At 40.7% G+C, this 13148-nt stretch overlaps 1 protein-coding gene across 2 annotated transcripts in view; it reads left to right on the top strand.

Moving 5' to 3' along the window:
- The window catches only part of RFX4 (regulatory factor X4), a 163760-nt gene that overhangs the window by 103012 nt on the left and 47600 nt on the right, over nucleotides 1-13148 (top strand). For both annotated transcript variants that reach the window (XM_037846577.1, XM_037846576.1), the window contains exon 9: nucleotides 11644-11744. In XM_037846577.1, coding sequence (XP_037702505.1) covers nucleotides 11644-11744 — 101 coding nt within the window. The remainder of the gene's footprint in view (nucleotides 1-11643; nucleotides 11745-13148) is intronic.

Here is a 13148-nt window from a genome sequence, read left to right as displayed (position 1 = left end):
GTTTTCATTTGCATTTCCCAAATGACTAATGATGTCGAACATCTTTTTTTCAGGTGCTTATTTGCATATATATATATATATATATATATATATATATATATATATATATATACACACACACACACACATATATGTATATATGGCTTATACCATAACTTTTACTGTAGCTTATAGTAAGTTTTAAAGTAAAGTAGTGTGAGTCCTCCAACTTTGATATTTTTCATAGTTGTCCCTTTGCTTTTGCATATTAATTTCATAGAACCTCTAAAAAGTCTTACTGGGACTTTGGGATTTTGTTGAATCCATATATCAATATCTCAACAATTTTGAGTCTTTCAATCCATGAATATCGTATGCCTCTCTATTTATTTATATCCTCTTTGATTTCCTTTATCAGATTTTGTAGTTTTAGCATATAGATCTTGTGTGTATTTCATATTTTTTGTGCTATTATACATAGTACTTTTGTAAAAAGTTCTATTTCCAATTGTTCATTTCCAGCTTATAGAAACATGATTGATTTTTGTGTGTTGATCTTGTATTGTGTAACCTTACTAAACTCACTTATTAGTTCTGGTGGCATTTTTTGTAGATTCTTTGGGATTTTCTATGAGGACCATCATGTAATCCAGTATTAGAGTCCATTTTATTTCTTGCTTTCCAATCTGTTTACCCTTTATTTCTTTTTTCCTGCTGTATTGCACTATCTAAAACCTCTAGGATGATATTAAATGGGAGCATGTGGATGGACATCTTTGTACTTTTCCTGATCTTAAGGAGAAAGTGTTCAGTTATGCACTACAAAATACACTGCCAGCTGCAGGGTTTTTGTAGATGCTCTTTATCGGATTGAGGAAGTTCCCTTTCATTCCTAGTTTGTTGAGAAGTTTTATCATGAATGGATGTTGAGTTTTGTCAAAGGCTTTTTTTAATCTATTGAGATCATGATATGGTTTTTCTTCTTTAGTCTATTAACATGATGGATTACATAGCTTTTGTTGTTTCTCAGATTTTGAACCAGTCTTTCATTCCCAGGGTAAACCCACTTGGTTGTAATGTATTATCCTTTTTACATATTGCTAGAGCTGAATTGCTAATATTTTGTTGAAAATTTTTATATCTCGGTTCATAAAAATTTTATTGGCCTGTAGTTTTCTTGTAATGTCTATGTCTGATTTAGGTATCAGGTTAATTCTTGCCTTGTTAAATGGCTTGGGAAGTGTTCCCTATCTTCTATTTTCCAGAAAAGTTTATGTAGAATTTCACCTAAATCTTTGAATTTATTACAGTATTCCCTTCTAATCCCTTCAATATCTCTAGTACCAATAGTGATAACCCCTTTTTCATTCCTGATACGGGTAGCTTGTGTCTTCTTTCTTTTTTCAAGTTTGATGTGTCTACAGGTTTATCACATTACTGATTTTCTCAAAGACCAGCTTTTGGTTTCTCAGATGTCATGTATTGTTCCTCTGTTTTCAATTTTATGGATTTCTGTTTTTATCTTTATTATGTCCTTCTTTATACTTGCTTTGAGTTATATTTGCTCTTCTTTTTTAGTTTGTCTAGGTGAAAGTTTACATTATAGATTTAAAATTTTTCTACTTTCCTAATATAAGCACTTAATGTTATAAGTTTTCCTCTAATCACTACTTAGCTTACTCTTACAAATTTTATGTTGTGTTTTCATTTTAATTCAATTCAAAATATTTTCTAATTCCCACCACCGACCCTAGTGAATTTCTCTTTGACCTATTTAGAAGTGAGTTGTTTAATTTCTAAATATTTGGGGATTTTCAAGATATCTTTCTGATATTAATTCCTAGCTTGATTCTTTTATTGTCAGATAATGTACATTACATTACATCAGTTTTCTTAAATGTGCTGAAACTGTTTTATGGCCCAGAAAATGGTCTATGTTGGTGAATGTTCCATGTGTACTTGACTGTATATTCTGGTGTCATTGGGAGTGTTCTATAAATGTCAATTAGGTAAAGTTAATTGATAGTCCCATTTAGATCTTCTGTGATCTTTTTGATTTTCTGTCTACTTTTTCTATAAATTACTGAGACATGAGTGTGTAGAAGTCTCCAACTATAATTATGGATTTGTCTATTCTCTTTCTGATTCTGTGAGTTTTTGCTTCACATATTTTGAAGCTCTATTATTAAGTACATATTAAGATTTTTATGTCTTCCTGGTGAACTGAACCTTTATCATAATGTAATCTTTCATTACTCTGGTAATAATTTCTTTTTCAGAAGCTTACTTTGATGTAATCTAGTTACACCAGCTTTTAAATTTTTAATTAGTGTTTCAATGGTATATTTTTTCTACCTTTTAACCCTATGTCTTTATATCTAAAATAGATTGCTTGTAGCCAACATATAGTGAAGTATTTCTTTTTATCCGATCTGACAATTTCTCTTTTTGATTACTATGTTTAAAATTTTACATTTAATGTAATTAAATGCATGGTTGAAATAAAATCTTCCATCATGCTAGTTGTTTCCTATTTGCTCCATCTGTTTATGTTCCTTGTTTACTCTTTTTGTGCCTGCTTTTGGGTTAATTATTTTTTATCATTCCATTTTATTTTCACTATTGGCTTGTGATTTATATCTTGTTTAAAACTTATATTAGTGGCTGTCCCTATGTTTGAATATCTTTAATTACAATCTACCTTCATGTATTACAAAGCTTCCCACATAGTGTTAAGAACCTTAAAACAAAATAAGACCAAGAGAATCTTACAACAGTATACTCCAAATTCATCTTCCATTTTTTTGTGCTGTTCTCAGACATTTGGCTTTTATATTCTATAAACTGACAATATATTGCCACTGTTTTTTGTTTTATACAGTTATCTTTTAGAGATATTAAAGATAAGGAAAACAGTCTTTTATATATACCCTCATTGTAATGATTTCTGATATTCATCTCTTTGTGTAGATTCAACTTTCTGTATAAAATATTCTTCTGCCTAAGAATTTTAATATTTCTTGTAGTGAAGATCTGGTGCCAATGCATTATTTCAGTTTTTGTCTTAAAGAGTCTTTATGTATCCTTCATTTTTGAAAATACTTTCACTGGTTATGGCAGGCTGGGCTGACAAGTTTTTTACTTTGTTTTGTTTTCAGGACTTTAAAGATTTCATTCCTTTGCTTCTCTGGCTCATTTTTCTGTATGCAATGTGACTTTGTGCCTCTGGCTGCCTTTAAGATTTTATTTTTGGTTTCAGCTATTTGAACATGATGTGTCTAGGTGTTTGTTTGTTTTAATTCCACTTGGGGTTTTCCGAGCATTTGGTGCTGTGGCTCAATCTATTGCATTATTTTTGGAAAATTTGCAGCCAGTATCTATTCAATATTTCTTCTGTTTTGTTTCTCTCTCTCTCTTTCTCTTTTCCTCTGGAATTTCAATTAATGTATGTTAAGCCATTTGACATTTTCCCACTACTCTGGATGCTCTGTTTTGCTTTTTTCCCTCATTTTTCTCTTTGTGTATTGTTGGGGTAATTTGTATTGGCCTATCTTCAAGTTCACCAATTCTGTCATTGAGTGCATTGAATATACTCATGAGATTGTTGAAGGTTTAATTCATCCCTTTTACCATACTTTTTTCATTTCCATTTCTAACATTTCATTTGATTCATTTTTTGTAATTCCCATATTTCTGCTGAAATTCCTCACCTGCTCATGTTTATTGTCTGTCTCTTCTGTTAGCACCTTTAACAGATTAATCATGGTCATTTTAAATTCCCTGTTTGATAGTCTGGTTCTATTGGTTGCTTTGTATTTTGAGAGTGAATTATTTTTCTTGCTTTTCTGTGTCTTTAAATTTTTATTGACTGCCATACAGTATATACAACGGTTGAGACTTTTGAGACTGGGGAGATTGTTGTAAATGGTATTGATGCCTGGAACTTGGCCAGCCTCTTCTCCTAGTCATTAGTGTTGGAGAGTTGAGTCGTTCCAGCCAGGAGTTCAGCTGGGTTTGGTTTCATTGCTGCTATGGTTCTCTTCAGTAAGCCACCAGCTTCAAATTCTTTGGGTGTACTGTATGCTTAGATTGGAAATTTTTGTTGTTGGCAGATTTTTCTCAAGGTTATTGTCCCACCCTGCACTCTAGGTCTTTCCCTGTGCAGCATGGAGAGAGGCGGGTTCTCTGTGGACCTGGCCTTCTCTCAGTCTTAAGCAAGTCCTGTGTGTTTGGATCTCGGAGGTGGCCCTTCTCAGTGATCCCGCCCTACCTCAGAGATAACTCTCTAATGGTCTGCCCTATGATTTCCACCAGGACTAGAGAACTTCTCCTTCTTACCTTGCCCCACCTGCAGCAGGGCTTCCTCTGTGCCCTTCCCCGAGCCACTCAAGGCTTTTGTTCCTTGGGGGAGAAAGGTCTGCATGGGGCTTCATGCTTTTCCCACAGCAGTGGCTGCCCCCCTCCTCCAAGCAGGCCCCTCGGAGATAGGCTTCCTCTGTTCTCCTGTCCTGCCTCTAGTCTTTCTCGTGGGCAACATGTATTTTTTTTACCCACTTGTGGCGATGTCCCACTTTCCTCCCTCTACCACGGATGAGCCTGGTCCGAGTCTTGTCTCTCTTTGAAGGTACCTCTCTTTCCATAAATTCCAGGCTAGATGGTTGCAGTGTGACCTCGGCTCTCTGGTGGTTTCAAGAAAAGTTATGATTTTGTAGATTATCTGGCTTTTTCTTTGTTATGGTGGGAGTGATGCTTTTTCCAATTTTCTACATTCCAGGTGAAACAAAAACACATCCTAGTAAACTAATGGAGATTACCTCCAGGTGGGATTATGGCCAAATTTTAGACTCATGCTTTTCTGCATTTTTCAAGTGCTCTACATTAAGGCTGTATTTTATAACATAGATATACATATATACATATTAATGTGTATATACACAAATATTTATATTTCTATTTTAAGGTCCCCTTTAGGCTTTAGGTTATGCCCATTTCCAGGCATGAATACTATTTACCTCAGTCTGTATTGTTCTACACACTGTTCAGCAGTGAACAGAAAATTACAAGGCACCCAGAAAAACAAGATAAGGAACACATTTTCAAGAGACAAAATGACCAATAGAATCAGACTATCAAACAGGGAATTTAAAATAGCTATGAATAATATGTTAATATATTGTGCATTAATTAAGTAAACTGGATTATGGCTAAATCTCCACCTGTATTTTGTATTAGGAAAGGGCCTCCTGAGGAGTAAAAGTATATGCACCTTTTATAAGAGAGTGCCACATACTCCTAAGTATGTCTTTATAGGTGTTATACATACACAGAGTATTTGTAGTATAGTTTGTGTGGTACAAATGAAATACTAACTCCTGCCTTCTTCTCTACGATGGGCTCCTTTCTACAGATGTAGAATTGAAGTTGAAGTGGTGAAATGACTTGTCCATCTTCACCAGGCAAATAATTGAAATAGCTAGGATTCAAATATACATTCATTCATTTATCTAACAAATATTTATTGATTGCCTGTGGTGTGCTAGGCATTGTGCTATGTCCTGAGAATAAAGTACTGAATATGATAAACATTTTCTCTGCCCTCATCAAGCTTACAGTCTACCAGAGGAGACAGATCTTTTTTTAATTACATAGTTAATTAATTACCACTGTGAGCTTTACCTTACAAATCCAGTGCCTTTTGCATTAAACTAGGAAAACAATGTATTCAAAAGATCAGGCTTCATCTGAAAGTCAGCTTTTTAGTTTTATTTATTCTTTCATCTCTCAGACTTGTTTTAGTGCCTTCTGTGTGCCAGACCTTGTCATTGGCAAGTAGAGGAAATGAGAATTGGCTCTAGTTCTCACTCACAAACCCAGGCAGGCCCAAGCTAAAGCATAGCTCTCCTTCCTTTCCAACTCAAAAAAAAAGCAGATCAAAATTCAGGTGACTAAATGACACTATTATTGAGATAATCATGAGTCATCCACTCTAATTTATAAGAATGGTAAATCATTCCCATACTGGAATTTTCTCCTCTTGTGACGTCCCATGTGTTCTTGGCACAGTGCTTGTTGATAACCACCGGTCTAGTAGAGGTGAGAAGGCATGTTTAGAGCTACATGAATGGGCAAGGTGATAAGTGTTACAATACATAGAAAGGTACAGGAAGAGGAGATAAGGTCCCCTTTGGCTTAGGTTGGGGTTGGGATGATGATGAGAGGGCTCAAGAAAGGCTTCTGAAGTGGGTGGTATTTGTTCTGAGTCTTGAAGGATGGGAATATCTTGAAAGGCTGAGAAGGGTAGGACAGGGACTCCAGATGAGATCCATGTGAACAAAGGTATATATGTGGGAAAGAAGTGGCATAGGAGGTCTGTTTGAACTGAAGCCTAGAAAATATGCAGAGTGGAAATGGAGCTTAAGATGGAAATATATATTGGGGCCAAAATGAGTGAAGACCTTGCATGCCAGGGAGTATCCAGTGAAGGTCTTCGAGCAGAAGGAAGGGGGCAGGTGGGGTAAGGGTGAGATGAGACCCACGGAATCCAGGAGTGTACAGTCTGGCCCCCTCACTGATGGATGACTTAACTCCAGGGCAGAGAAATCAGAATGTTTGGTTATTCTTGAAATTCAGGCAATTCCATTACTGCCTGAGAAAACAGAATCCTTTCCGGGGTGTTAGCCTCCCTTTCTGCCCCCCAACCCAGAATGTGAGCATTCATTTTTTATTCCCTTTTCTAAAATGCAGAACAGTTGCTAGGAATAAAATGCCAGCCTGCTGAAGAGTTCAGAGCTGGAAAGGACTGTTGAGGTCAAAACCAGATCTGTGCTTTCGGGAGATGTGTCCAGCAGCGGAGTGTGATGACAATAGCCACCTCTTAGTGAGGGCCTATTTGTGCCTGACATTTTACACATCATCTGTGATCTACCCATCAATCTTGGAAGGAAAATTTCATTATTTTTATTTTATAGATGAGTAAACTGACACTCAGAGAGGTTTATTGACCAGAGTCACACAGTTTACAAGTGGCAGAGGCAGGATTTGTAACCAGCTCCAAAGCTCGTGCTCTCACCTCTGTACCTGGAGGATGGAGGAGGTGGGGGTGGGGGGTGAGACCAGAGCACAGAGGTTGTTTGGGTCAGAGCTGACAAGCCCCATCCCTGTGCTATGTTGGTGAACTAGATGGGGGAGGGGCCAGTTATGATAAACCCTGCAGAATTAGAATACACAGATTTGTGCGTAATTGGATAAACCTGGGGAAGTGTGTGTGTAGGGGGGTTGAGGGGGGTGGAGGTGTGGATGGGCAGGGAGGATAAGATGTTAAAGAAGCAAAGAGAAGACTGCAATGATAAAGAAACAGCAATGCCCCTGAAAGAAAAGCAGGAAAAGGCATTGGTCTAGAGATGGGGATCAACGAGACATCTAGAGGTGCACGTGTGGGTATTTTCATCATCTGAGATTGCAATAGGTAACGGTTATGAGCCCAGGCTTTGGAGCCAGAAAGACCTGTGTTTAAATCTTGACTCTGCCACTTACTTGATGCATCTCCTAGGACAAATAAAATAACTTCTCTGAGCCTCGGTTTCTCTCTCTCTCTCTCTCTCTCTCTCTCTGTTGAGTTTCACGATAATACCTACTTCATCACGTTACTATGAGTGTTAAAGAAGAAAATACGTGTGAAGCGTTTAGTGCTTGGCACACTGCACTCATTAAAGTGTAGCTGCTGTTATCACCTTCACCTTGGAGGCCTTTGTAATTAGCATGGCTGTTGGAGTTGGAGGTCATTTGGGGAGTTACAAGTGTGGAATTAAGATGCAGAAACCATCTGCACAGAAAGAAGGTGTGACCCTGGGAGTGCCAGCCTGGGGGAAGGAGGTGAGGGAAGAAGGAAGGAGAGCTGACGCAGGAGACGAGGCATAAGCCAGTAGCGAAGGAGGTCGGGCTGGCAGGGTGTACACACCGGAGGAAAGTATCTCAAGAAGTGGGGCGACATCAGCATCATCAGATGCTGGGGGCACACGGAGCAGGTCGGGGCTCGAGGTGCCTCCGGGCTAGGCGATGGGGAGGTGAGCTCCTCACCTGCTCAGTGGACACCAGAGCAGAGCAGTTGGAATGTTTAGATTACTCCTAAAGGTCTGGCAGCTTCAAGTCCGAGTCCCAAAATAGAATCCTTTCTAGGTTGAATCCCTCCCCACTTTTCTCCAGCTTAATAAAACCAAACAGTTGCACCGAATGAAAGGCCCCATTGGCGACCCTGCTGCGTTCCCTCTGCCCCCAGACAAAGGCTGGCTCCTGCTTCCCAGTAGCAAGTGCGGCTCCTGAGCCAAGCGTCCTGGGGGGAGAATGGCAAGCACAGCCTCTGACAGTCCTGGCAGCCACTGGACAATCACTCCAGGCAGTTTTTCTAAATTTTGAGCATGTCAGGAGCAGCCAAATATTCTGAGAAGTCTCCTCACTCAGAAGTTGGGTCCAGTGTGCCAATGACTAATACCATTTTTGAACTTTTGTCTTTCACATGCACACAGTACTTTGGATTCACTCCACATTGGATGTCTTGGGGACTCTGCAAGGCCCAGGGGATAAACATTTCTCTCTTCTTTAGGAAGACATACCTGGCTCCACTCTTGCCTCCTTCACCCACATTCAGGAAAATCTTCAGGAAATAGGTTGCCTCTGCCTTCGGAATAGTTTTATCTGGATGTATCACACCATTTCCATTGTTATCACCCTTGTCCAGGCCACCCTCTTGGCCAAATTGTTGCAATAACCTCTGAACAGATCTCCCTGCTCTGTCCTTGCCCTCCTAGAGTCATTTTCAACACAACAGCCAACATAATCTTTTTAAAACATGAAGCTTGACTGAGAATGTTGAGGGAGTGCAGGGAGTGGAGAGAGTGGGGAGATTGGCAATTTTAAAAAAGGTCGTCAAAATGGGCATCCCTGAGAAGGCAACCATTGAACACATGGGTGGAGTTGACGAGGGAGCCATGCCGCTCTTTGTGGAGCTGACAGTCCAGTAGGAAAGATGGGTATTAATTAAATGATCTCACAAGTTGGTGTATAATTACAGACTGAAACAATTAAAGGACCCTTCAAGAGGAATAATCGAGATCTCTGACCTAGAGAGTGTCTCACTTGGATGGATGAGAAGGATTTGAGTGGGTAAGAGTGGAAAGATGCTCCTGGCTGGAAAGTGCTGTAGACAGAGGCTCTGAGGTGGGCAAAATGTTTTCACCTGGATATAATCGTACCCTTTCCAGGACTGGGCAGAGACGGTAAGACTGAAATGTAGATGAAGGGAGAAAATGCAGCTGGGGAGGTAAATAAGCAAAGCTAGAGTATGAGATGAGCCTTCATTTTTATCTGAAGAATAATGTGAGAGCAACAAGGAGTTTTAATCAGAGGTGAGCTAGATCTGTGATTTGGAAAGCTCCCTCTCACAGGGTGGAAGATGGGGTGGTGGTGGGAAGGTGAGTAGGGTAGGGTGAACTCATAGGACGCTGTTGCACTATCTAGTAAAAAATGGTGGTTGTTTGGACAAGGGAGAAAAGTGGGTGACGTAATCTAGACAGAAAATCTACTGTATGTGGTAATAGGAAGAGAGACAATTCTAAGTCTCAAAACTGGATGCACTAGAAGAGGAGCAACCAGACATTATAAGCCTCATGACAAGGGCCGCCTACAAAGTTTTCTTGCCTAAAATTTGTAACTGAATGGAACCGAGTCTCTAGACCCAACTGTCAGTTTACAGGAAGGAAGCACGCAGGATGGATGAACAAGTTAAATGGCACTGTGAGGAAGTGATCAACCAAATCGGAATGTGGGATGCTCCCGAGGACAAATGACACAACGTTGTCAATAAATCAATGGCATGAAATAGGATTAAAAAAAGACCTAAGAAAGAGAACAATGCAATGCTTTATCTTTTATGCAATGCATGGACCTTGTTTGGATCTGAATTCAAAGTAACTAAAAGATGTCGTTGAGACAAATAGAGAAATTTGAATACAGACTGGGCTTTGGATGTCATTAAGGATTACTGTTCATTCTGTTAGGTGTACAGATGGCATGGCATGATGGTTTTACATGTGTGTGCACACACGTATGTACGTGTATACATGCACATACCTATGCAAACTCTGTCACTTAAAATGCATACTGAAATTTTAGAGGTGAAGTGACATGACGTCTTGGATTTGCTTAAACACTCCCAGCAAAAAACGGTGTATGTGTGTGATAAACTAAACTGACAAAAGTTGCTAATTGTTGAAACTGACTGAGAAGTACATGGAAGTTTATTATACTGTTCTCTCCACTTGGGGGTATGTTTGCAGATATGTTTGTGACGAGAGAGAGAGAGAGGGAGAGAGAGAGGTGGCAGCTTGAGGGATACACAGTTGAAGAAATGAGGTGTTTTTTTTAAAGTCAGACATTCTCAAATGCATCAAAGTGGTAAAAGGATAATCCAGTATGGAGGAAAATATTGAATGCACAGGAGAAGGGACAGTCTGTGATGTGAGATTCCTGAGAGTGCAGAATGGGGTGTGTGGGGCTTTTGGCTTGGACAAGAAGGGGAGTTGCTCCTTTTTCTATTAGGAAGGGGCAGGAGATGTGGATGAGGAACGTGGAATATCGACTCAGTCCTTCTCTGGAGGTTTCTGTCTTCCCTGAGAAGTAGAAGGTGACGTTACTTGCTGGGGGAGAGGGGTGTTGGCGGCTCAGAGCTGTGAGGGTTGTGGAGAAGGTTGGAGGAGATCGTGGAAAAGGGAAGCCTGACTGACATGGTGGGATCGCCCAGCAGGTCGAGGTTGGTGCCCATGGCCTGACAGGAGAGAGTCAGTGGGAGATGGGAGGCAAGGACAGGGTGGATGGTCAGCATGGGGAGTGGTCACTGTGGCTGGCATGACCAAGGAGGACTTCGTGGAGGGAACTGGACCTACAGCTATAAGCAGATGATTTTGATAGTGAGAGCCTGAAAATGGCATTCAGTGACATCTCAACTACAAATTCCCATCTCATATTGCAACCTGCCACCCCTCTACTCTCCATACCTTCACTCCCACCTCTCCCAGCCCTTCTTTCCCCACGCCTGCCCCAAACTGGTCCTTAACTCTCAAAATCTGGTGTGGTTTCAAGGCCTATTTTAAAATGTGCTGCTGCTCTCCAGTTTGTGCCAAGTGGCACCCGGTTTGGTGAGCCTGAGCCCAGGCTGGGTGGGCAGACCTGGCATTGTGCTGCAAATGGGGGTCCCTGCCTGGCAGGGGGATGGGGGGCAGGGGCTCGGACAAGACTAGGCTTTGACAGCCTGAGGATAGGCCTGTTGCAGAACTGCTCCCTTGGGCCCACTGCCTTCGTCCCCTTACACAGGGCTCTTCAAGAACATAAAGGACTGTGTTTTGCTTGAAGAAAGGGTCCTGGATGCAGCCAGGCCTTGCCGTGGGCTTTTCTACATGCACGCTGCATCTCCCTCGTCAACCAGCACTGGCACCAGAGCGCACTCTCTTCACTTCCTTCCGGGCTCACCAGCTCTGCACCAAGCATCCGATGCCACGGGCGTCCTACTGGGAGCAGCCCAAACACCATTAGGGCCAACAAAACCCTCCAGGGGCTTTTGGGGAGGACCAGGCAATACACAGTGCACTTAAAAATTATCCTTTCTCTTTCTAGCTTAACTCAGGTGATCCGAAAGTTTGCCAAGCAGCTGGACGAGTGGCTAAAAGTGGCTCTCCACGACCTCCCAGAAAATTTGCGAAATATTAAGTTTGAACGTAAGTACTGAAGTGAGTTTGGCAACAGAGGGGAAAGTGGGATAACATTGTAGGGCCAGATGTTTTATTTAGGTTGTTAATAAAATAATAATAATAATAATAATAATAATAATAATAATAAAATAATAGCTACACTTTCTTGTTTGCATCCAAAGTACCAGGTGTTATGCTAACCACTTGACACGTTAACTTATTTAATCCTCACAAATGTTTATTACTGGTGGCACACTCTCCTTTTACAGAAAAGGAAACAGGCTTATTTAGTTAAGTAGCAGAGCCAGGATCTGCTGCCAGGTCTGTCTGTCAGACGCCAGAGTTTCTGCTCATCACCACCCTACTCCTTATTTCCTTTAATCCTCCCCCCACCTCTGCCATGTGGGGCAGATTATCCCTATTCTACAGAGGCTTGGAGAAGCCAAGAAACTTCCCCAAAGTCATAGCCACACGGCTAGTAAGTTGGACCCCAAAGTTCTGAGATTTTTAGGAAGCTCCTGCCCACAAAATCGTGATAGAAAGGAACAGAAAACAGCTTAAGGGCTTCGGGGTATTTACTCCTCTGCCTAATTAGAAGGCCAAATTAATATTTCTCATAAGGGGAGGGACCATGAACCTTTTATTTGTGGAGCACAGCTAGCATTAGTCTTGCTTGAGAAAACTGGTTCTATTTTTCTGTCTCGATGTGTCTGTACTTCTGGGAAGACTCGTGCAGCTCATTTGTTGCTATTAAAAAAAGATGAAATGATTTTAAGCAAAACAAAGGTTTAAAATATGTTTCTTAAAGCTCCATTTGAATACAGCTTGCCATTCTTGCCCAAAGTAAGTGCCAGAGAGGGAAATGAAGGAGATCAAATTACCCTCTCTCCACAGGCAAAGGGGGTCTTTTCAGCTGTGCTTTGAGGCTGCCCATCACCTATTGATAAAGCCCGCTTTATTTCACGGCTCTCAGTTCTTTTCTTTTCATGAGCACTAAATTCCACATCACAAAGTTAAAGAAAAAGTAATTAAGGAGAAGGATTAACGATTGATCGGCCTGGAAAATTAGAAGTTCATCTGCCCACCCCCCGCCCCAATTCCTCCATCCCACACCCTATTTTTCAAACCAAGCTGGCTCTGAGTACAAATTAGAATAATCCTAGGGCAATTTCTGACTATTTATTGACCAGTTCAGAAATTAATGAGAAGAATGCCCTGTGCCCATTTTAATTATGCTGACAAAGTAAACCTGCTAAAAGTCGGTAGTGAATGGAAGTATTATGTGTTCAAGGAGTATGATGTGTGCAACCTGCTCTCAAATGTTCAGAAAATAGATAGATGGATGGATAGATAGATAGAAAGGGCAAAAGTGGCAGAATGTTAAAATTGGTGGATCTGGGTATGGGGGTTGGGGGCTTGGTGGAGTTCTCT

The sequence above is a fragment of the Choloepus didactylus genome, chromosome 8 (genome assembly GCF_015220235.1).
Source record: "Choloepus didactylus isolate mChoDid1 chromosome 8, mChoDid1.pri, whole genome shotgun sequence".
Classification (NCBI taxonomy): domain Eukaryota; kingdom Metazoa; phylum Chordata; class Mammalia; order Pilosa; family Megalonychidae; genus Choloepus; species Choloepus didactylus.
Note: the sequence above shows the minus strand (reverse complement) of the source record. Positions and strands in the feature narration are given on the sequence as shown.